The sequence below is a fragment of the Triticum aestivum genome, chromosome 2A (assembly GCF_018294505.1).
Source record: "Triticum aestivum cultivar Chinese Spring chromosome 2A, IWGSC CS RefSeq v2.1, whole genome shotgun sequence".
Classification (NCBI taxonomy): Eukaryota; Viridiplantae; Streptophyta; class Magnoliopsida; order Poales; family Poaceae; genus Triticum; species Triticum aestivum.
Window position 1 is genome coordinate 608,536,879 of NC_057797.1, and position 24,720 is coordinate 608,561,598.

Genomic DNA, 24,720 nt, shown 5'->3' on the forward strand with positions numbered 1-24,720 from the left:
TGGATCGGGATCTGGATCGACAACAACGGGCGTAGTGGTGGAAACCAGGGCGTGCGGTGACGGGACAGCAGCGCGGAGGCGGACGCGTAAAACCGGCTTTGCATTTGGACTTCAGTTCAGGCGATTGAGACTGGAACTCACTGAATTTCCTCTCTTTTCTACCCGGTTGCTTTGCATGCCTTGCAAGACACTGGTAGGATTTTATTTCCCATTTTGTATTATGGGAGTAAATTGCACAAAACCACCACTTTGAAAGCAAAGTTTGCGAAAACCACTACAATACATTTTTTTTGCAGAAAACACCATCTCTTCCGTAATTTTTTTGCAGAAAGCACTGATCGGCGGATCGGGGTCAGTTAAGCTTGTTTATGACAGGTGGGGCCCCTTTTTTTGCGTACGTGACACCGTCGGCCGTCCCGACAGCCGTTAGACGGCGTTTGACGGCGCCGTATGCCTCCATCCCCCATCCGTTCGTTTCTCCCCCTCTTCTGGTGACGCCGCTCTCTCCCTCCTCGCATCTGCCTTCTTCCCCACTCTCCCGTCGCTCTCTCCCCTCCTCTCGTCGCGTAGGCAGATGGCTACTCCAGCGAAAGCAGGCGGTGTTGGCGGCGGCGGTCCTCCCGGCAGTGGCGCAGGCGACGCGGATCCCGACCCAGGCGGCGAGCTCTGCGGGAGCTCGAACCCTAGCAAGGCGACGCGAGATGCAGAGGTGCAGTATTCGGTGGAATACGCGGCGGCTAGATCTTTCACCGCGGCGGTGAAGGCGAATCCCAATGGAAGCCACCACATCGCCTCATCCTTCGGCGGTGTATAGTGAGATCCCCTTCCCTTATCCATTATTCTGTGAACTTATCTGATCCGTTTCTAGGGCTAGGGCTAGGGCTAGTGTGTAGTGATATCCCCTTCCCCATCTCCATTGCATATTGTTGGCCCTATGATTGTTATTGCGATGATTTCTTTCTGAAATTAACTGATTCTGTTTAAATTAGCCGTTCTGTGTGTCTTATTTAGTTGAAATAAGCTATGGTTATATAGTTGGAATTATTTGATGTGTTGATCTGTATTGCAGTAGATCTTAATTAACCAAAGCTAGGGTTATTGCAGTTTTTTTGCTTTGTACTACATTGGTTACTTAAGCAACCCAAAGCTATGTATTGATGTTGCCCTGCTTTTTCATAAGTGTTATAATTGAACACTTATACAACACTATCTTTCTTTATAAATTTGCAGTCTGGATGATGAGGTTTGGGAATTGAGGATGCATTTTCATGACAGAGATAGTCTTGAGAGAACTATGATGTTGTCAAACATCACTTTTTACAATCTAGTTGCACTGATAGAGACTGAAGGATATGGGGTGAGGGATTACATGTACTATGTGAAGGATCCTGGCCTAGGGATAGAAGGAATGTAAGAAATAGTGGATGATGACATGCTGGAGGAAATTCTAGACCACATAGTACAGCAGAAGCAGAAGATTTTCAATGTGACAGTTGTCAGGGCCAGTTCCCCCAAACATGCACATATAAATTGCAGTGCTAATGTTATTGAGCAGCAGATACCTCTACAGGAAATTGGAGAGTCCCAACTGTATCAGGTAGATGAAGAAGGAGTGTTGTTCAATGCACATCCTAGTTCAGTTTCAAACACAGCAGCAGTAGTACCAGTAGAAGAACCAAGACCAATACAGTTTCAAACACAGCAGAGCACAAACAATTCAGAGGAGCAACTGCAAATAGAAAAAGTTATGGAGAAGAGAAGGAGAAAGAAAATTGCAATTTTTAGGAAGAATGAGAAAGAAAAAGAGAAGGCCACTCATTTGAAAAGGAAAGCTGCAGTTATGGATAATGAAGAGGATAGTGATGATGATAATTGGTCAGAATATGGGGATATCCTTGCTAGGCTTGAGGAAATGAAAAAACAGAGGGATGATCCATTACTGCATTATGAAGGGGACACAGATGTTGAGGAGATGTGGGATACAGATGAGGAGGAGGAACTGTATGAGCCATCAGGTGAAGAAGAGGATGATGATGCTCAAGAGGAGGAGGAATTGGAGGAATTGGAGGAAGTGGAGGAAGTGGTGCAACAGGAGCAACACAATGAAGAGGAGCAAGAGAGTGGTCAACATATTCAGAAGAAGAATAAGGCCAAGAGAGACAGAAAAGGGCCAACTAGCAGATCACATGGAAGTGTAGAGCAAATGTTTGAGGATGACTGGATACCATCAGATGATGAGGACAAAAAACCATTAGACCTGGGTTTGGAAGATGATGATGGTGCTGAGGCAATGGCTTATGTGTTGCCCAATGGTAGGAAGAGCAGAGCAAAGAAAATGAAGCCAAGGTTATGGTATGCTGAGGACAGAGCTGACCCACAAGACCAATTTGTGAAGCATCTTTGCTTCATTGATGTGTATCAGTTCAGAACTGCACTCCAAACCCTGCACATATCACAGAACAGGAACTATGAGTACCACAGAAACTGCAGTGACAGGGTTATAGCACAGTGCATAGATGAGCAATGCCCTTTTTATATAGCAGCTTCTCAGATTGCAAATGAGAAGACATTTACCATTAGAAAACTGTATTTGGTGCACACATGCCCTTCTGTGTCAGAGAGCACCAAAGTCACTGCCAAGTGGGTTGCAAAACATTGTGAGGAGGCAGTGAGGAATGACCCTAACACAACAATAACAACAATAATTAACACTGCAAAGAGCAAGTATGGAGTGGATATTTCAACCCACATGGCCTACAGGGCTAGGAAGGCAGCAAAGAATGTTGTTTTAGGAGATCAAAATGCCCAATACACCAGGATTAGGGATTATTTAGAGGCTGTCCTAGACACCAATCCAGGTTCTAGATGTATTGTGACAACAAAACATATTAGGGAGCATCCTAGCAAGAACCCTAGGTTTCATGGACTTTTCATCTGCCTGAATGGATGCAAAGAAGGGTTCCTCAATGGCTGCAGACCATTCATAGGTAATTGCCTTGTATTGTTCTTTATGCCACTTGTATGTTCTTTGAAGTACTAATCATTTGTGCTTAACTTGTAGGTTTAGATGGATGCTTCATAAAGCTCACTACTGGTCAACAAATCCTAGCTGCTACTGGAAGAGATGGGAACAACAACATTTTTCCCATTGCTTTTGGAATTGTAGACAAGGAGGACACTAATTCCTCGACCTGGTTTCTATACCAGCTGAGGGAGGCAATAGGTGGGCAATCTGGCCAGTTTGGACAGTACACAATCATTTCAGATAGGCAAAAGGTAATATATTTAGTTACTTTCATGTAGTTGTAGTTACTTTCATGTAGTTGTAGTCACTTAGTTGTACTTGTTTCATACAGGGTCTTTTGAAAGCCATAAATAGAGTCTTCCCCAATTGCCCACAAAGGTTTTGCCTTAGGCATATCTAGCAGAACTTTCAGATTGCTGGGTTTAGAGGGCCAGAATTAAAAAAATACATGGATGCAGCAAGTTACTCATATACTGAACATGGTTTTCAAGTTGCAATGGATGACTTAAAGTCAAAGTGTGAAGCAGCTTGGGTGTGGCTTAGCAAAATACCCAAACACACTTGGGCCAGACATGCCATGGTTGTGAACTGCAAGACTGACTTAGTTGTTAACAATCTAAGTGAGGTTTTCAATAGGTGGGTCCTAGATGTTAGGGCTAAGCCAATAAGGACCATGGTTGATGGAATTAGGACAAAGTTGATGGTCAAATTCAATGCAAATAGAACAAAAGTTGATACTGTCAAATGGGAGATTTGTCCTACATATGCAGAGAAACTAGAAGAAGCAAAGGAGTGGTCTAGGAACTGCCAATCCTTGATGGTTGGACCACATCTTTACCAAGTGACAAGTGCAGAGAAAACATATGTTGTTAACCTTCAGAAAAAGACTTGTGGGTGTAGGAAGTGGGATATGACAATAGTGCCTTGCCATCATGCTGTCTCTGCCATTCACAAAGCTAAGCTACAGCCAGAGGACTTTGTTCATGATTTTTTTTTAAAAACCAATGTACAAGGCTGCATACAATCCCATAATCTATCCAGTACCTGGCCTGACATGTGGCCAAAGATAGACAGTAGGGACATTGACCCTCCAGTCTTCAAAGAACACAAAGGTAGAGCACAAACTAAGAGAAGAAAGGGCAGACATGAGAAGCCAGCTCCAAAGGACACTTCAAGGATGGCCTCAATCACTTGTTCCAATTGCAGCAAAGTTGGCCATAGGTACACAAACTGCCATGTTCCTTTGAAGCCTGCACTAGCCATGAGAAAGAACAGACATGAGGTACAAACAATGCAAAACATGCTAACTTACTTGTGTTCTCTATGCTTGTATCAAAAATGCTGAATTACTTGTGTTCTTTTTGCAGCCAAGCAACTCTTCTTACCCACCTGATGCTTCTACTGCTGCCTCCTCTGCTGCACCAGCAAGAAGGGCTGCATCTACTGCCACTACACCAGCACCAGCAAGGAGGACTGCTTCTACTGCCACTGCACCAACACCAGCAAGGAGGACTGCTTCTACTGCCACTGCACCAACACCAGCAAGAAGGACTGCTTCTACTGCCACTGCATCAGCACCAGCAAGGAGGACTGCTTCTACTGCCACTACACCATCAACAAGAACTGCTACTGCTGCTGCAAAGGGTAAGGCTCCACAAACTAGAGCTTCAATTGCTGCAAAGGGAGCAGGGGCAGCTTTCTTGCCTCCAAGACCAAACAGTGGTTCCCAGAGAGTCAGAAAGCCAACCCAGAAGATAAAGGACTACCTGACTGCTTCTGGTGCAGCATGGGATTGATGTTGTGATCCAAACTATGCTTTATCATGTTGTGATTGAAGGAAATATGTCCTATAGGCAATAATAAAGTTATTATTTATTTCCTTATATCATGATAAATGTTTATTATTCATGCTAGAATTGTATTAACCGGAAACATAATACATGTGTGAATACATAGAAAAACAAAGTGTCACTAGTATGCCTCTATTTGACTAGCTCGTTAATCAAAGATGGTTATGTTTCCTAACCATGGACAAAGAGTTGTTATTTGATCAACGGGATCACATCATTAGGTGAATGATCTGATTGACATGAACCATTCCATTAGCTTAGCACCCGATCGTTTAGTATGTTGCTATTGCTTTCTTCATGACTTATACATGTTCCTATGACTATGAGATTATGCAACTCCCGTTTGCCGGAGGAACACTTTGTGTGCTACCAAACGTCACAATGTAACTGGGTGATTATAAAGGTGCTCTACAGGTGTCTCCAAAGGTACATGTTGGGTTGGCGTATTTCGAGATTAGGATTTGTCACTCCGATTGTCGGAGAGGTATCTCTGGGCCCTCTCGGTAATGCACATCACATAAGCCTTGCAAGCATTGCAACTAATGAGTTAGTTGTGAGATGATGTATTACGGAACGAGTAAAGAGACTTGCCGGTAACGAGATTGAACTAGGTATTGAGATACCGACGATCGAATCTCGGGTAAGTAACATACCGATGAAAAAGGGAACAACGTATGTTGTTATGCGGTCTGACCGATAAAGATCTTCGTAGAATATGTAGGAACCAATATAAACATCCAGGTTCCGCTATTGGTTATTGACCGGAGACGTGTCTCGGTCATGTCTACATTGTTCTCGAACTGTAGGGTCCGCACGCTTAACATTACGATGACAGTTTCATTATGAGTTTATGTATTTTGATGTACCAAAGGTTGTTCAGAGTCCCGGATGTGATCATGGACATGACGAGGAGTCTCGAAATGGTCGAGACATAAAGATCGATATATTGGAAGCCTATATTTGGATATCGGAATTGTTCCGGGTAAAATCAGGATTTTACCGGAGTACCGAGGGGTTACCGGAACCCCCCCCCCCCCGGGGTTATTGGGCCTACATGGGCCCTAAGGGAGAAGAGGAAAGGAGGCAAGAGGTGTCCGCGCGCCCCTCCCTTCCCTAGTCTGAATAGGACAAGGAGAGGGGGGCGGCGCCCCCCCTTTCCTTTCCCTCTTCTTCCTCTTTCCCACTTCTCCTTCTCCAACTAGGAAAGAAGGGAGTCCTACTCCCGGTGGGAGTAGGACTCCCCCTTGGCTCGCCCTCCTTGGCCGTCCGCCCCCTCCCCTTGGCTCCTTTATATACGGGGGCAAGGGGGCACTCTAGGACACAAAAGTTGATCTTCGTGATCGTTCCTTAGCCGTGTGCGGTGCCCCCCTCCACCATATTCCACCTCGGTCATATTGTAGCGGTGCTTAGGAGAAGCCCTGCGACGATTTAACATCAAGATTGTCACCACGCCGTCGTGCTGATGGAACTCCTCCCCGAAGCTTTGCTGGATCGGAGCCCGGGGTGCGTCATCGAGTTGAACGTGTGCCAAGAACTCGGAGATGCCGGAGTAACGGTGCTTGGATCGGTTGGACCGGGAAGACGTATGACTACTTCCTCTATGTTGCGTCAACGCTTCCGCTTCGGTCTACGAGGGTACATAGACAACACTCTCCCCTCTCGTTGCTATGCATCACCATGATCTTGCATGTGCGTAGGAATTTTTTTGAAATTACTACGTTCCCCAACAGTGGCATCCGAGCCTAGGTTTTATGGTTTGATGTTATATGCACGAGTAGAACACAAGTGAGTTGTGGGCGATATAAGTCATACTGCTTAACAGCATGTCATACTTTGGTTCGGCGGTATTGTTGGATGAAGCGGCCCGGACCGACATTACGCGTACGCTTACGCGAGACTGGTTCTACCGCCGTGCTTTGCACACAGGTGGCTGGCGGGTGTCAGTTTCTCCAACTTTAGTTGAACCGAGTGTGGCTACGCCCGGTCCTTGCGAAGGTTAAAACAGCACCAACTTGACAAACTATCGTTGTGGTTTTGATGCGTAGGTAAGATTGGTTCTTGCTTAAGCCCGTAGCAGCCACGTAAAACTTGCAACAACAAAGTAGAGGACGTCTAACTTGTTTTTGCAGGGCATGTTGTGATGTGATATGGTCAAGGCATGATGCTAAATTTGATTGTATGAGATGATCATGTTTTGTAACCAAGTTATCGGCAACTGGCAGGAGCCATATGGTTGTCGCTTTATTGTATGCAATGCAATCGCCCTGTAATGCTTTACTTTATCACTAAGTGGTAGCGATAGTCGTAGAAGCATAAGATTGGCGAGACGACAACGATGCTACGATGGAGATCAAGGTGTCACGCCGGTGACGATGGTGATCATGACGGTGCTTCGGAGATGAAGATCACAAGCACAAGATGATGATGGCCATATCATATCACTTATATTGATTGCATGTGATGTTTATCTTTTATGCATCTTATCTTGCTTTGAGTGACGGTAGCATTATAAGATGATCTCTCACTAAATTTCAAGATAAAAAGTGTTCTCCCTGAGTATGCACCGTTGCCAAAGTTTGTCGTGCCCAGACACCACGTGATGATCGGGTGTGATAAGCTCTACGTCCATCTACAACGGGTGCAAGCCAGTTTTGCACACGCAGAATACTCAGGTTAAACTTGACGAGCCTAGCATATGCAGATATGGCCTCGGAACACTGAGACCGAAAGGTCGAGCGTGAATCATATAGTAGATATGATCAACATAGCGATGTTCACCATTGAAAACTACTCCATTTCACGTGATGATCGGTTATGGTTTAGTTGATTTGGATCACGTGATCACTTAGATGATTAGAGGGATGTCTATCTAAGTGGGAGTTCTTAAGTAATTGAACCTAAATTTATCATGAACTTAGTACCTAATAGAATCTTGCTTGTTTATGTTTGATTGTAGATAGATGGCCCGTGCTGTTGTTCCATTGAATTTTAATGCGTTCCTTGAGAAAGCAAAGTTGAAAGATGATGGTAGCAATTACACGGACTGGGTCCGTAACTTGAGGATTATCCTCATTGCTGCACAGAAGAATTACGTCCTGGAAGCACCGCTGGGTGCCAGGCCTGCTGCTGGAGCAACACCAGATGTTATGAACTTCTGGCAGAGCAAAGCTGATGACTACTCGATAGTTCAATGTGCCATGCTTTACGGCTTAGAATCGGGACTTCAACGACGTTTTGAACGTCATGGAGCATATGAGATGTTCCAGGAGTTGAAGTTAATATTTCAAGCAAATGCCCGGATTGAGAGATATGAAGTCTCCAATAAGTTCTATAGCTGCAAGATGGAGGAGAACAGTTCTGTCAGTGAGCATATACTCAAAATGTCTGGGTATAATAATCACTTAATTCAAATGGGAGTTAAACTTCCAGATGATTGCGTCATTGACAGAATTCTCCAATCACTACCACCTAGCTACAAGAGCTTCGTGATGAACTATAATATGCAAGGGATGAACAAGACTATTCCCGAGCTCTTCGCAATGCTGAAAGCTGCGGAGGTAGAAATCAAGAAGGAGCATCAAGTGTTGATGGTTAACAAGACCACTAGTTTTAAGAAAAAGGGCAAAGGGAAGAAGAAGGGGAACTTCAAGAAGAACAGCAAGCAAGTTTCTGCTCAGGAGAAGAAACCCAAGTCTGGACCTAAGCTTGAAACTGAGTGCTTCTACTGCAAGCAGACTGGTCATTGGAAGCAGAACTGCCCCAAGTATTTGGCGGATAAGAAGGATGGCAAGGTGAACAAAGGTATATGTGATATACATGTTATTGATGTGTACCTTACTAGAGCTTGCAGTAGCACCTGGGTATTTGATACTGGTTCTGTTGCTAATATTTGCAACTTGAAACAGGGACTACGGATTAAGCGAACACTGGCAAAGGACGAGGTGACGATGCGCGTGGGAAATGGTTCCAAAGTCGATGTGATCACGGTCCGCACGCTACCTCTACATCTACCTTCGGGATTAGTATTAGACCTAAATAATTGTTATTTGGTGCCAGCGTTGAGCATGAACATTATATCTGGATCTTGTTTGATGCGAGACAGTTATTCATTTAAATCAGATAGTAATGGTTGTTCTATTTATATGAGTAATATCTTTTATGGTCATGCACCCTTGAAGAGTGGTCTATTCTTGATGAATCTCGATAGTAGTGATACACATATTCATAATGCTGAAGCCAAAAGATGCAGAGTTGATAATGATAGTGCAACTTATTTTTGGCACTGCCGTTTAGGTCATATCGGTGTAAAGCGCATGAAGAAACTCCATACCGATGGACTTTTGGAACCACTTGATTATGAATCACTTGGTACTTGCGAACCGTGCCTCATGGGCAAAATGACTAAAACGCCGTTCTCCGGTACTATGGAGAGAGCAACAGATTTGTTGGAAATCATACATACAGATGTATGTGGTCCGATGAATGTTGAGGCTCGTGGCGGATATCGTTATTTTCTCACCTTCACAGATGACTTAAGCAGATATGGGTATATCTACTTAATGAAACACAAGTCTGAAACATTTGAAAAGTTCAAAGAATTTCAGAGTGAAGTTGAAAATCATCGTAACAAGAAAATAAAATTCCTATGATCTGATCGTGGAGGAGAATATTTGAGTTACGAGTTTGGTGTACATTTGAAACAATGTGGAATAGTTTCGCAACTCACGCCACCCGGAACACCACAGCGTAATGGTGTGTCCGAACGTTGTAATCGTACTTTACTTGATATGGTGCGATCTATGATGTCTCTTACAGATTTACCGCTATCGTTTTGGGGTTATGCTTTAGAGACGGCCACATTCACGTTAAATAGTGCACCATCAAAATCCGTTGAGACGACGCCTTATGAACTATGGTTTGGCAATAAACCAAAGTTGTCGTTTCTTAAAGTTTGGGGATGTGATGCTTATGTGAAAAAGCTTCAACCTGATAAGCTCGAACCCAAATCGGAGAAATGTGTCTTCATAGGATACCCAAAGGAGACTGTTGGGTATACCTTCTATCACAGATCCGAAGGCAAGACATTCGTTGCTAAAAATGGATCCTTTCTATAGAAGGAGTTTCTCTCGAAAGAAGTGAGTGGGAGAAAAGTAGAACTTGATGAGGTAACTGTACCTGCTCCCTTATTGGAAAGTAGTACATCACAGAAACTGGTTTCTGTGACACCTAAACCAATTAGTGAGGAAGTTAAATATGATGATCATAGAACTTCAGATCAAGTTACTACTGAACCTCGTAGATCAAACAGAGTAAGATCCGCACCAGAGTGGTACGGTAATCCTGTTCTGGAAGTCATGCTACTAGATCATGATGAACCTACGAACTATGAAGAAGCGATGGTGAGCCCAGATTCCGCGAAATGGCTTGAAGCCATGAAATCTGAGATGGGATCCATGTATGAGAACAAAGTGTGGACTTTGGTTGACTTGCCCGATGATCGGAAAGCAATTGAGAATAAGTGGATCTTCAAGAAGAAGACTGACGCTGATAGTAATATTACTGTCTACAAAGCTCGACTTGTTGCAAAAGGTTTTTGACAAGTTCAAGGGGTTGACTACGATGAGACCTTCTCACCCGTAGAGATGCTTAAGTCTGTCCGAATCATGTTAGCAATTGCCGCATTTTATGATTATGAAATTTGGCAAATGGATGTCAAAATTGCATTCCTGAATGGATTTCTGGAAGAAGAGTTGTATATGATGCAACCAAAAGGTTTTGTTGATCCAAAAGGAGCTAACAAAGTGTGTAAGCTCCAGCAATCCATTTATGGACTGGTGCAAGCCTCTCGGAGTTGGAATAAACGCTTTGATAGTGTGATCAAAGCATTTGGTTTTATACATACTTTTGGAGAAGCCTGTATTTACAAGAAAGTGAGTGGGAGCTCTGTAGCATTTCTGATATTATATGTGGATGACATATTATTAATTGGAAATGATATAGAATTTCTGGATAGCATAAAGGGATACTTGAATAAGAGTTTTTCAATGAAAGACCTCGGTGAAGCTGCTTACATATTAGGCATTAAGATCTATAGAGATAGATCAAAACGCTTAATTGGACTTTCACAAAGCACATACCTTGACAAAGTTTTGAAGAAGTTCAAAATGGATCAAGCAAAGAAAGGGTTCTTGCCTGTGTTACAAGGTGTGAAGTTGAGTAAGACTCAATGCCCGACCACTACAGAAGATGGAGAGAAAATGAAAGATGTTCCCTATGCTTCAGCCATAGGCTCTATCATGTATGCAATGCTATGTACCAGACCTGATGTGTGCCTTGCTATAAGTCTAGCAGGGAGGTACCAAAGTAATCCAGGAGTGGATCACTGGACAGCGGTCAAGAACATCCTAAAATACCTGAAAAGGACTAAGGATATGTTTCTCGTTTATGGAGGTGACAAAGAGCTCATCGTAAATGGTTACATTGATGCAAGCTTTGACACTGATCCGGAAGATTCTAAATCGCAAACCGGATACATGTTTACATTAAACGGTGGAGCTGTCAGTTGGTGCAGTTCTAAACAAAGCGTCGTGGCGGGATCTACGTGTGAAGCGGAATACATAGCTACTTCGGAAGCAGCAAATGAAGGAGTCTGGATGAAGGAGTTCATATCCGATCTAGGTGTCATACCTAGTGCATCGGGTCCAATGAAAATCTTTTGTGACAATACTGGTGCAATTGCCTTGGCAAAGGAATCCAGATTTCACAAGAGAACCAAGCACATCAAGAGACGCTTCAATTCCATCCGGGATCTAGTCCAGGTGGGAGACATAGAGATTCGCAAGATACATACGGATCTGAATGTAGCAGACCCGTTGACTAAGCCTCTTCCACGAGCAAAACATGATCAGCACCAAGGCTCCATGGGTGTTAGAATCATTACTGTGTAATCTAGATTATTGACTCTAGTGCAAGTGGGAGACTGAAGGAAATATGCCCTAGAGGCAATAATAAAGTTATTATTTATTTCCTTATATCATGATAAATGTTTATTATTCATGCTAGAATTGTATTAACCGGAAACATAATACATGTGTGAATACATAGACAAACAAAGTGTCACTAGTATGCCTCTACTTGACTAGCTCATTAATCAAAGATGGTTATGTTTCCTAACCATGGACAAAGAGTTGTTATTTGATCAACGGGATCACATCATTAGGTGAATGATCTGATTGACATGACCCATTCCATTAGCTTAGCACCCGATCGTTTAGTATGTTGCTATTGCTTTCTTCATGGCTTATACATGTTCCTATGACTATGAGATTATGCAACTCCCGTTTGCCGGAGGAACACTTTGTGTGCTACCAAACGTCACAACGTAACTGGGTGATTATAAAGGTGCTCTACAGGTGTCTCCAAAGGTACATGTTGGGTTGGCGTATTTCGAGATTAGGATTTGTCACTCCGATTGTCGGAGAGGTATCTCTGGGCCCTCTCGGTAATGCACATCACATAAGCCTTGCAAGCATTACAACTAATGAGTTAGTTGTGAGATGATGTATTACGGAACGAGTAAAGAGACTTGCCGGTAACGAGATTGAACTAGGTATTGAGATACCGACGATCGAATCTCGGGCAAGTAACATACCGCGATGACAAAGGGAACAATGTATGTTGTTATGCGGTCTGACCGATAAAGATCTTCGTAGAATATGTAGGAACCAATATGAACATCCAGGTTCCGCTATTGGTTATTGACCGAAGACGTGTCTCGGTCATGTCTACATTGTTCTCGAACCGTAGGGTCCGCACGCTTAAAGTTACGATGACAGTTTCATTATGAGTTTATGTATTTTGATGTACCGAAGGTTGTTCGGAGTCCCGGATGTGATCATGGACATGACGAGGAGTCTCGAAATGGTTGAGACATAATGGTCGATATATTGGAAGCCTATATTTGGATATCGGAATCGTTCCGGGTAAAATCGGGATTTTACCGGAGTACCGAGGGGTTACCGGAACCCCCCTGGGGTTATTGGGCCTACATGGGTCCTAAGGGAGAAGAGGAAAGGAGGCAAGAGGTGGCCGCGCGCCCCTCCCCTCCCTAGTCCGAATAGGACAAGGAGAGGGGGGCGGCGCCCCCCCTTTCCTTTCCCTCTTCTTCCTCTTTCCCACTTCTCCTTCTCCAACTAGGAAAGAAGGGAGTCCTACTCCCTGTGGGAATAGGACTCCCCCTTGGCGCGCCCTCCTTGGCCGGCCGCCCCCTCCCCTTGGCTCCTTTATATACGGGGGCAAGGGGGCACCCTAGGACACAGAAGTTGATCTTCGTGATCGTTCCTTAGCCGTGTGCGGTGCCCCCCTCCACCATATTCCACCTCGGTCATATTGTAGCGGTGCTTAGGCGAAGCCCTGCAACGGTTGAACATCAAGATTGTCACCACGCCATCGTGCTGACGGAACTCCCCCTCGAAGCTTTGCTGGATCGGAGCCCGGGGTGTGTCATCGAGCTGAACGTGTGCCAAGAATTCGGAGGTGCGGGAGTAACGGTGCTTGGATCGGTTGGACCGGGAAGACGTACGACTACTTCCTCTATGTTGCGTCAACGCTTCCGCTTCGGTCTACGAGGGTACGTAGACAACACTCTCCCCTCTTGTTGCTATGCATCACCATGATCTTGCATGTGCGTAGGATATTTTTTTAAATTACTACTTTCCCCAACAGTGATACTGCTTCTATTTTGATGACCAAGGGATCATCAAGTTATGTTCTGGTACTATAATGGCCAACTTAGGTTCTGGTACTGTTATGATCCTTCTGTCAAACTATGGCATTCTAGTAGTCCCGTGATGATCAACTGGGATGATGAACTAATCTAGTGCTACTCTAGTTATGATGATGGTGCTACTCTTGTGATGATAATTTTGTGCCAATGACCAAGAAGCCAGAAACCCATAACTTACCCTTGTGATGCTAGTCTTCATGCCTCAACATCGATAAAAAGCCAAAAAGCTTACTTGATGCCTCGAGGTCGATAAAAAGCCAAAAAACCCTAAGTGAGCCTAGTTGATGCCTCGAGGTCGATAAAAAGCCAAAAAACCCTAAGTGAGCCTAGTTGATGCCTCGAGGTCGATAAAAAGCCAAAAAACCCTAAGTGAGCCTACTTGATGCCTAGAGGTCGATAAAAATCCAAAACCAGTAAGTGAGCCTAGTTGATGCCTCGGGGTCCATAAAAAGCCAAAAAAAATAATTGAGCCTAGTTGATGCCTCGGGGTCGATAAAAAGCCAATAAACCTAAGTGAGCCTACTTGATGCCTTGACGTCGATAAAAAGCCAAAAAAGCTTACTTGATGCCTCGAGGTCGATAAAAAGCCTAAAAACCCTAAGTGAGCCTAGTTGATACCTCGAGGTCGATAAAAAGCCTAAAAACCCTAATTGAGCCTAGTTGATGCCTCGAGGTCGATAAAAAGCCTAAAAACCCTAAGTGAGCCTACTTGATGCCTCGAGGTCGATAAAAAGCCAAAAAACCCTAAGGGAGCCTACTTGATGCCTCGAGGTCGATAAAAAGCCAAAAAACAATAAGTGAGCCTAGTTGATGCCTCGGGGTCCATAAAAAGCCAAAAAACCTAATTGAGCCTAGTTGATGCCTCGGGGTCGATAAAAAGCCAATAAACCTAAGTGAGCCTACTTGATGCCTCGAGGTCGATAAAAAACACCAGTTGCACAGAAACATACTTAAGATCACAATCATCAATTTGCAAGCATCTTACTTAAGATCACATTCAGCACCTCCAAATACCACCACATTTCGCAATAGTTCAAATCCATACATAATCATAGTTGAAGATTACTACATTACATCACCATAGTTCAGAAGTACTCATAGTCCAGAGAATTTAATCTACCATCATTACAGCAAATGCCAAACGACACTCTGCAAAAGGTCAGCAAATGCCAAATGATATTGCCCATTCTTCTCTTCCAGAACCACCTGCTTATCCATTTATGATGGCCTTCGCTCCCTGCAACTTCACATTGCTCTCTTCAACTGTCTTCTTCAAGTCATCAATGTGGTTCTACAAGTTCTTCCTCTCTTCAGCTAGCTTGAGCTTCATGTTCCTAATGACATTTGCTTGAGCAACTGCTAGGTTCTTAACCATGTCATACTTCTCCTGAAGCTTGTTGGTTTCAAGATCTTTCCTTTCTACCTCTGCCCTCCTTTCCTGAGCATCCAAAAGTCCATTCACATCTTCAACCAACTTCTCATAGCTCTCTTGTAGCTTCTTCTTCTCTCGTATCAAGTCATGAACAGCAAATGAATGCAAAAGATTTTCCTCGGTCCTGTCTCTCCTACTTTGTTCATACATAAACCATAACTTGGCTAATGCATTCTCAAGGGTGTTGGGCCAAACTGGATCAATCCATTCAACTAATCCACAATTTCTACCTTCCTGAACAAAATCAGAATTAATATAAACAAAAACATTAGAATGCTTCCAAGCAACACTATTTGATTACTATCATCAAATTCAGAGCTTGAGCTTGCTACTTAAACATGTCCTCATGCTACTTAAACAATGTTGTCCTGCTATAAAGTAAACATAATCAATCAAATGACCTAACATGTCATACTAAACAAGTTGCATCCTCTGTCCTGCTCCAGTAACCCATGCATATTCTGTCTTAAATTATTTATAGCATGCTACACTAAACAAAGTGATCTAACTTAACAATGTTGCCAGACCAAGGGGAAAAGATGCTGCCAGAGTAAGCAATTGCTTCTGATCCACTTTCCTAACTAAACAATACAACTAAACCTAACACTAAACTGCAATGCCTGCCACCACAGTACAGATCTAGAGAAAACAAAGGCACAACACAAACAAAGGCAGATCCAGAGAAAACAAAACACAATATACCTTCTCAGCACAGCAAAGAAACCTCCTGCCAGTGTGGATTCCTTCGAAAGCAACACGCCTTTCTGCGGCCTTCCCATGTTCATTGCAGAGAACAAGCAACTCCGTTTCAGGTCCCGCGAAATCGGAGTCTTCAGTGGTAGCAGGGATCTGTAGTGCATAGGAATACCAGAGATTTGATCCACATGTCAGCAAACAAGCTCACTGAAGAAATCCCCCAAATCACAAACCCTAACCCTAAAAATCTGAACTTACCTTAATTCTGCCGTCGTCAGAACCAGAGCTAACGTACTCCACGGTGTGCTCGCTGCTATCGGACCCATCGCTCCAGGACACCATGGCGACGCGGCGGGGGCGCGGCGACGCGGCTGCAGGTGCGGCGAGCAAAGCAGAGGAGCAAGACAGAGGAGGAGTGAGCGAGAGAGCAGCGAGACAGAGTGGGGAGTGGGGAGTGGGGGCAGCACCGACCGGTCTTTTGACTGGTCCATCAAACAGAGGCATACGACGCCGTCAAACGCCGTCTAACGGCTGTCGGGACGGCCGACGATGCCACGTACGCAAAAAAGGGGCCCCACCTATCATAAACAAGCTTAACTGACCCCGATCCGCCGATCAGTGCTTTCTGCAAAAAGATTACGGAAGAGATGGTGTTTTCTGAAGAAAAAAAAATGTATTGTAGTGGTTTTCGCAAACCTTGCCTTCAAAGTGGTGGTTTTGTGCAATTTACTCGTATTATGGCTATGCCGGTTGAGAGAAAAATGGAACATCTTGAGATGGGCCCTCATTTCGCACAACGAGCCCATGGAACAATTCGGCCTGAGCAAGACCCATTCAAGCATTTGAAACGTTCTCTGCCCCTCAAATTTTCTTTTCGAAACGTTCTCTGCTTTCAGTACTTGGTGTGGGTTCTTAAAAAAACAAAGTAGTTGGTGCGGGTGAGAACATTATACAGATATACGTACTACTCTTTAAATATTCTCCATCGGAATAAGAATTTGATTTCGGGAGCAGTTGGATGGAGTCACAGGCCTTGATTATGGTTAGCAGTACACGTCTGAGTACTCATACAAAACTTCACACTATTGTGTGGCTACAATACGTCACTTTAGTTACTTACAGAACATACAGAATATGCTCGGACATTTTTTTTGTCGTATATATGCGGAAGATATGAATTGACTTACAAAAAAATTGGTTAGAAAGAATTAGCTATCATCAATACTATATTGTGGAGGGAGACTCTTCATCATTGGCAGGTTGTTTCCTCGACAGGGCTGGGGAGATCAGTCTCCAAACTGCAGAGTGCAGAGGACAAAACGTCAGTTTTACTGCAGCAACAATGCTAGCCCGGACTATGTCCTCTGCAACCACATGCACAATAAGTAAATAATTCACAGTGAAGGAGGATTTGCAAATGCGACAGACAGTTTCCGAAAAAAACAGGATCCACATTCCTTAGAATTACTCCCTCCGTTCACAAATATAAGATGTTTTGGATATTTCAATATGGACTACATACGAACTGAAATGAGTGAACAAACACACTAAAACTTGGCTTGTAGTGTACTGAAACTGAAAGTGAACAGAGGGGATAGCTGTTTTGTGAAGCGGAAGCAAATGTTTCAGTTAACAGAGCTGCATGGAAACAACAGGAAATGGCGACTTACCGTATATGCAAAATGCCAGCCATTCATTCATGATCTTTACCCATGTGCTTGCCCATCCAACATCTATGCTCCATCTGTTTGAGAAATGGGAGGATGTTACTAGATGGAATGTGGCAATGAAGCAGTATGCCACTGAAGGCAAGAACTCAACTATATTAGAACCGCATCGACGATTAAGCATGTTGTCACTTCAAATTAGGAAAATCTCGTAACAGATGGAGCATCGATGATTAAGCATCGACAATAGGTAAATTTCTGCACAATGTGACTTACTTTCTTGTTATTGGATGGTTAAGCTCCCAGCTTATGAATAGCATTGCAAAATACATAGCCCCCACCGCAAACACAATGTGGAAAATCTCGTAGCTGTAGGGGACATCCTCTTCCAACCGGGTCTCATCACTTCGAAACTGGAAATATAACATTTTGTTAGTATCGTGGGTAATGTGTACAACACTAAGGGGATTCATGACAGTTAGTATTAAATAAAATTCTCTTTCAGATTTTTTTTTACTAACATAGATTTGCATGACCTTGAACGGGAGTGGGTTCTTCTTTAGTACGAGTATTATGTACTAGACTATAATTCTGATTCTTGGAATAACTGATTAAGGAGGTTCCAATAGCCCAACATTGGTTGCTTGATGAACTAACTGTATTTTTGATGCAATTAGCAAAAGAGCTCCACATAGTGGTGCTTATAATCAAGAAAAATGGCAAAGCCCAGGTTGGTCCCTCCACCTATGGATGCGTGGAACAACTGATTGTTTGCATGAAATAAGGTGCCAAGAAACGATCATTTGCATACCAACTGAGAACTTGAATACTATATGCAGAAAACTCATAGTTAGAACTTACTTGAAAGGATCTGTTATTGATTCCAGTAGAAAATGTGGCCGACACAATGGAGCAAATCGCAATAATGAAGCTCTAGCAAAGCACAAAGCGATTAATTAGAACATCAAGACTGCATTTACTCGCACGAACTAAAAGAAAAGATATGCCCATCCAGAAAAAACAGTGAAATGCTTGCTTAACATATATTGCGAGTGCACTCTATCGGAAATATGTTGCGAACCCCACCACCCCCTACAATGCTACATGATGCGCATCACTAAGATATGTGTATGACTGAACCACCGACATAGTTGCGGTAGGCCCTTAATAAAGCTGAACAAATAGGATCCTCTCATTAGTTCAGGTGAGGCGCTAGGTGGTCTAGTTTTTTTTTTTTGGAAAAGGAGGTGGTCTAGTTTTGCAGGCTGGGAATCTTTGTTTCTTAGTGGAGCAGGCTCGGAATCTTCAATCTTGACACCAAGAAAATGTACAGTGAAATTTCGGTGCTAATTTCAGGGTACAATAATCTCCCAAGAGTGCAACAAGGTGATAGTTTAGAAACTAACATTTTTCACTTACAATTATAGTAGCCCAATTACCATCCTTGCCAATTTTCATCTCAGTGTAGCACTTTCCAGTTCGTGGTTCGCTGCACATTGCAATTCATGAAAATGAGTCGTAAATGCAATGTTAAGTAGAAGGGCAAATGGGGAATATAAATCTAAGAATAAGATAATACCTGTGTAGTGCAGACCAACAAAGGAACACAATATATGAGCCCATTATTCCAGAGGATAGAAGACCCGCATTAACCTTTTTAGCAAACAAAGTAAATTAAAATCATATACATTATGAAGGTTGAAGCAATGCAAAGCAAGTGAGCACGGACAGTTTTGGGTATCGGTTAAACATAGAGGTGCAGCACTGCAGCAATAGGGCACTAGTATTGATTGCAGTTGTAGAACAGTAGCACAGGCACACCAATGTACTCCCTCTGTTCCAGAATAGATGACCCAACTTTATACTAACTTTGTACTAAAGTTAGTACAAAGTTGAGTCATCTATTTTAGAACGGAGAGAGTATACAATTGGAATGATCTGTTGTTCTGAACTTAGTAGGTTTCTAGAGTGGTAATGGGAAGAGATGGGATAGGGGAGACATCTGATCATTTGCCCCAAAGTTCATGTAACTTCAACCATTTGCCATTTATTTGAAATTTGCCTATTAGTTATGCTTAATACTACTTCAATGTTTTTTCTGAATCCTCTCTTTTGTCAACATTTATCTCAATTTAAAAGTTCCCGGTTGAATACTGTATTGCTAACTACTCTATAACTAAGTTGAGGCCTGGAGCTGCAATATTCTCGTACCTTTGAGTGCAGTGACACCGCCATCATTATCTTCACAAGGACTGCCGTCCATATAATAGTGAAGATGTTGAACACACATGATGAGTTTGGAACATACATAATATATAGCACGAGGATTCCGGCAAATGAGGCAATGAAGGAGACAGTTGACAAGAACAATCCGAACAGGCCGCTGAAAAGCACACAAAACATCATCCTTGTCATGGCCTGAAATAGTTTTAACATTGTGTTGAAGTATTGAGACACCAGAATACAGCTAATTAAATGTCCGAGCGTTCAATAATTATGTACCATTGATTTGATCCAGGAGCTGGCATCCAACGTTTATTGCACCATGATATGAGGTGGAGCATGCTTATAAGCTGGAGAATGAGAAATATCCTGGAGGAATACGAAACATAAATTAACTATAACCTGTAATGCAACGTGAGTTTAGTGGAAATTTCAATACAATTGCAATATGCAATGGTTGAAACTTCTCAAATCTCAGTAATATAAACAAGAATCATTAAAATTACCCGGCACCCATTCGAGCAATTTCACCTGCAAAGGATATGGAGTAGATTTCTTCAGCCCACTAATGTTTAGGCTTGTTACTCAGATGCAAAGTTATAATGGAACTAGTGCTACTGAATCAATTAAACTTGGTTTTCATGTCATGTTTTCATTTTTTTTGTTTCCAAATAAAGGATCTGAAGTTGCCGGTTTGGCCCTGACACTTGAATCATAGCCTCTCTTATATATTGCTGAGAGAAAAGGGAGAATTGCCAATGTATCATTGCAAACATGCTAATTACTGCACTATCATTGAAAAAAAGTGAAATGGGGTCATTATAACACTCTGAGTCTCTGACTAGGGTTAATGGGTTTGACCATAGTAAAATGACTATACCGTCCTTACAATAACAACATGTGACTTGATATAATAAATTCAAAAGGCAACAAGGTGTTGCTTTTCACCGAATGTCTCCTATTTTCTCTTATAAAATATCATATTGACGCTTTTACCTGCCCAAAATTTGTAAGCTCACCATTCACCAAATGATCTACATATAGAATTTCAGTCTTCTTAAAAAAATGCAAGCGTCTTTTTAAGTTTTAACCCGTTTTTTGTATTTCCACCTTGAGGTTAGTTTGGGTAATTTGTTCTAAAAAAGGCTACGTACCATTGGAAGTTTGACTATTTCTCTCTTTGTAAGAAATTTACAGTTTCCAAATACAACACCTTTGCAATGGTACACTGAAAACGAAATGAACTTATTTTGGGTGAAATGTAGCAGATATGATGATTATCATCTGAAGGAGAGGCAACATTTTTTAGTGTATCATTGGTGCACATCTATTAAGGTAACCATGCCATTCACTCTTTGCAGCAACTACAATGTGGCATACCACGCAAGTGAGCAGAGAAGTGACTACTGTTAACTAAGTGACAGTTATGGGCCGAAAAGAAACTTACCATAGAGCTGGATGAAGATGTTAGGGATGATAAACGGGGTGACGATTGACACGGCATACACCAGAAACTTGAGGGTCCAGCATCCAGAATGCCACGAATTACGAACTCCCTGGAGCTTGCGTGTTCCAAATGTTGTGGCAAACATCACCCAGAAAAATATCTGCCGCTTGATGTAAGGAAGTGAACAAAAGGAACACAAACTCAAAGGGCAGTATGCAGACTGCAGCCAGAAATTCAGGTGCAAAACAAAAGAATTCCTATCCACTTTGTAGTTTAAACCAAGGATACGAAGCAACCCAAGCTAACCCGGAGCACCCCTCCAGAGCGGAAGCATTTGGAGTCCCCTGCTCCACAGACCGGGATATCTGAAGATCACAGCAGACAGCAGATCAGTACAGAGCACAGCAGATTCAGAATGTGTCGTCCATCGTTGATGGCAAATGCAGAAGGTTTGGAAGGAAATGCGGAGGGTGAACGTACGGTGCAGTCCGCCGAGCAGCTTGGCCCCGTAGTCCCTGATGAACCAGGCCAGCAGGTTGGTGGCGAAGAAGATGAGCCCGTAGACGTAGCGCGCCCTCAGCGACTGCCCCTTCCTCGCCTCGTACGCGCCGCTGTCTCTGTACAGCTCCGGCGCTTGTATCTTGATCATATCCCCTCTCGTAGACCCAATGCCGCTGCTGCTCTCGGCAAGCAAAATGGTCTTCTCACTAAGCTCGAGTCGAGTTCTGCGGAATTCACAAGCCATGGATCGATGAGGTCACCGGCTCGCTGAAGCTTAAACAACAATGCCGTCCGGAATTCGGACGGGCGAGGAAGGGAGGGGATAAAGGAAGAAGGAGCAGGACTCACCGGCGGCGGAGGGAGACGGCTCCACGGCGGTGCAGAGCTGGTGGTGCTTTTTTACTTGGCTCTGTCTGCTCCGTCCCCGTCTCACTCGGGTCAGGGCATGGCTTCACCTGGCTCAGACGCGTGCCTCTTTAAAACATGCACGGCAGGCCCGCCGGTGGGCGCGGCCGCTCTCTCTGGTCGGAGTACAGCGGTCTGGACCGCCCGATGGGAGGATCGCAGGGCTGCGGCGCACTGACGGGTCACGGCCATGGGCCCCCCCGCCGTTGCTCGGTACGGCACCCCATTGGTTTCTAGAAGCGGGCGCTGCTCCACGCGTCCTGCGCCGAGACGACCGTTGGGGCGCGGCGATGGCGTTTAAAACCGGAGAAGAAAACGACCTCACATCACATTTGTGGCAGCGTTGGCTGTGCTTTCGCCGAGCTAGGGTTAACCTAAAGAATTTGTCCAAGAAAGGGGCTAATGTAAGGAAGTTTTGCTGGCCAAGCTGTTTGTTGCCCGAACGAAACCAAAATCTCAACCTCGTGCGCTTTTGTTTCCCGTGGTTTGGTATTGGTTCACTCGTTTGGGAAAGTTGTTGCTGCTTTTAGGAGTTTCATTTCATGAGGTTTGGTGAACGAATATTAGTACTCCAATCCAATAGATGGCACTCGAGATTTGATGAAGCGATAAAAGGCGTTTCCACTTACACCACGATGTTTCTTCTACTTTTTTAACACAGCACAAACGCATACCCTTATCCAGAAACAAGAATCAAGGGAGCTCCGGGACGCCCATAGAGATTAGACGACTCCGGCCATCCGTTTCAGTTGCCTGATGCGTTTTCGGTCATTGGATCTCACGCATGGAAGAGCTCAGCCGTTGGATAAAAAAACGACGTTGTAGCAATGAATAGTGCGCCCTTTAGTGAAAATATCATGTGTCACCACCTGTAATTTCCATGCCGCGCCGAGGGCACCAGTGGTATTTCCATGGCCAGTGCCACGTGCCTTACATCTATTTGCTGCTCCATCCTCAATTAGGGGAGACACTAGGGTTCGGTCTCTCTCTTTCCTCTCATTCTCTCTCACAATCCCGCACATCTCTCTCTCTCCCGCCACCGTCGTTGGCACCACCGTCGGCATCAACCGCAACCAGCTGCTCGCATTCCTTTCTGTCTCGCTGCCCCTTCCCCATAGCTCCTCCTCCTCCATTGCCAGGAGAGGCTCAGCCTTGCTCGGGCCGCTGTCCGCCCGTCAAGTTCATGTGTCTGCATCGTCGGGAGGAGCGGAGGCTGCAGCTCACGCATCTACTCCTTCGTGGACTGCAGCGGGCGCGGCGCTCGGTGGACGCATCGAGCAGCAGCGGATCTGGACGAATTGGTCCAGTGGTGGGAGGTTGACGAGCACTAGATTTTTTCTTTCAATGATAGGTGGACCCCATAGGGCCACACATTGATGATAACGTTAGTCAACATCGTCGTTACTTAGGCGGTGACATGTCAGCCTGACTAGCAGGCCCAATCTGTCATAAACATGCTCACTCGAGCCAAATCCGCCGATCAGTGCATTTTGCAAAAAGATTATGCAAGACATGGTGTTTTCTGTCAAAAAATGTAACGTGGTGTTTTCTACAAATCTAGCCTTCAAAGTGGTGGTTTCCTGCAATTTACTCCCCAGGTACATGCGATAAGCCAGCCCACGCCGCACCAGAACAACAGCAGCTTCCATAGAATGGCACATACCAGCAGAACCACCACACTCCCAGCAAACAGAAGATTGTACTAACATGGAAAAACAATCTAGCATGCGGACACAGCAGAACAGAACAAGCATCAGGTGTGGACAGCCTAACCCTGTGCAATGGATAGAATGCTCATTATGTTTACATTGACAAAAATGGTAAATTACAAAGCAACCACCACCAAGTTGATAAGTACATCACACTGTTGTAACTTGTAAGTCACTCAGTTACTATACAATGACTTGACAAGTCTATAGAATGCAAATGTACTTTAGTTCCACTGGAAGAAAAGAAAGGACACGTGTCCAAAGAATCTGCGGACAACATATCCATATAATAGAATGCCTCATGTAATCCCCTTGCCACTGGTATGCCTAATCAACATTTTCTTGCCGTTCCTTAGGGTGCTGGTAATGATAAAAATTCCTGCAGCGACTGAAAAGAGCCAAACTTGCATCTTCATGGGCATGAACATATGAAAGGAGTACTCAATTAAACAATACCGCCACATGTTGTTATTGTTGAGTATTTTAGAGTATCAAGCATAAGTGTTTACCTGGACTATCAGGACTGAGAATCGCGGGGATTGTTGAGACTAAAAATAGGGCCATGTAGGTGAAAGCATAGCCTTTACCAACAAAAAAAATAGCTGTAAACCCAATGGCAGATCTTGAGAAAAATTTAAGAGGGGGCCATGACTAAAGGGGAACAAATTAGTAGGCCGGGAGGGGCTAATCACTCGTTGAAATACTAATTAGGCCTAAAAGCTAGCATGCTCTTCAATGAATGCCAAAACTAAGGGGGCATGGCCCCCCTTGGTCTACGCTAAGCTCCGTAGTGTGTAAACGGCCAGGCAAACAAACATCACAGAGAGTTCAATGGAGGAAACCAATAGAGTGTCTCCTATAAGTTTCATGCACAAAGAACGCGTTAGAACCAAAAACTTTCATCGGAGATATAATAACCAACGAAAGAAAACCCTACCAAAGTTAGTCCAGTTGAAAATCGCGATAAGCAATGAAGTTGA

General features: G+C 43.9%; 1 protein-coding gene across 2 annotated transcripts; it reads right to left on the reverse strand.

Annotated features, from left to right (window-relative positions):
- Positions 1–16,807: 16,807 nt before the first annotated feature.
- Positions 16,808–22,132, reverse strand: LOC123189711 (probable serine incorporator). Of its 2 annotated transcripts, XM_044602191.1 has the most exons (13): positions 21,975–22,132; positions 21,606–21,850; positions 21,414–21,490; positions 21,126–21,285; positions 20,185–20,209; positions 19,958–20,047; positions 19,667–19,838; positions 19,035–19,108; positions 18,875–18,944; positions 18,317–18,388; positions 17,732–17,868; positions 17,459–17,532; positions 16,808–17,086 (listed from the first exon to the last, which is right to left on the reverse strand). In XM_044602191.1, the coding sequence occupies exons 2-13, from the start codon at positions 21,772–21,774 to the stop codon at positions 17,013–17,015; spliced, it is 1,194 nt and encodes a 397-aa protein (XP_044458126.1). In that variant the 5' UTR covers positions 21,775–21,850; positions 21,975–22,132; the 3' UTR covers positions 16,808–17,012. The 2 variants fall into 2 exon arrangements, with proteins under 2 accessions (XP_044458126.1, XP_044458125.1); XM_044602190.1 differs by lacking the exon at positions 21,975–22,132 and having other exon boundaries at positions 21,606–21,870.
- Between the last annotated feature and the right edge of the window lie 2,588 nt (positions 22,133–24,720).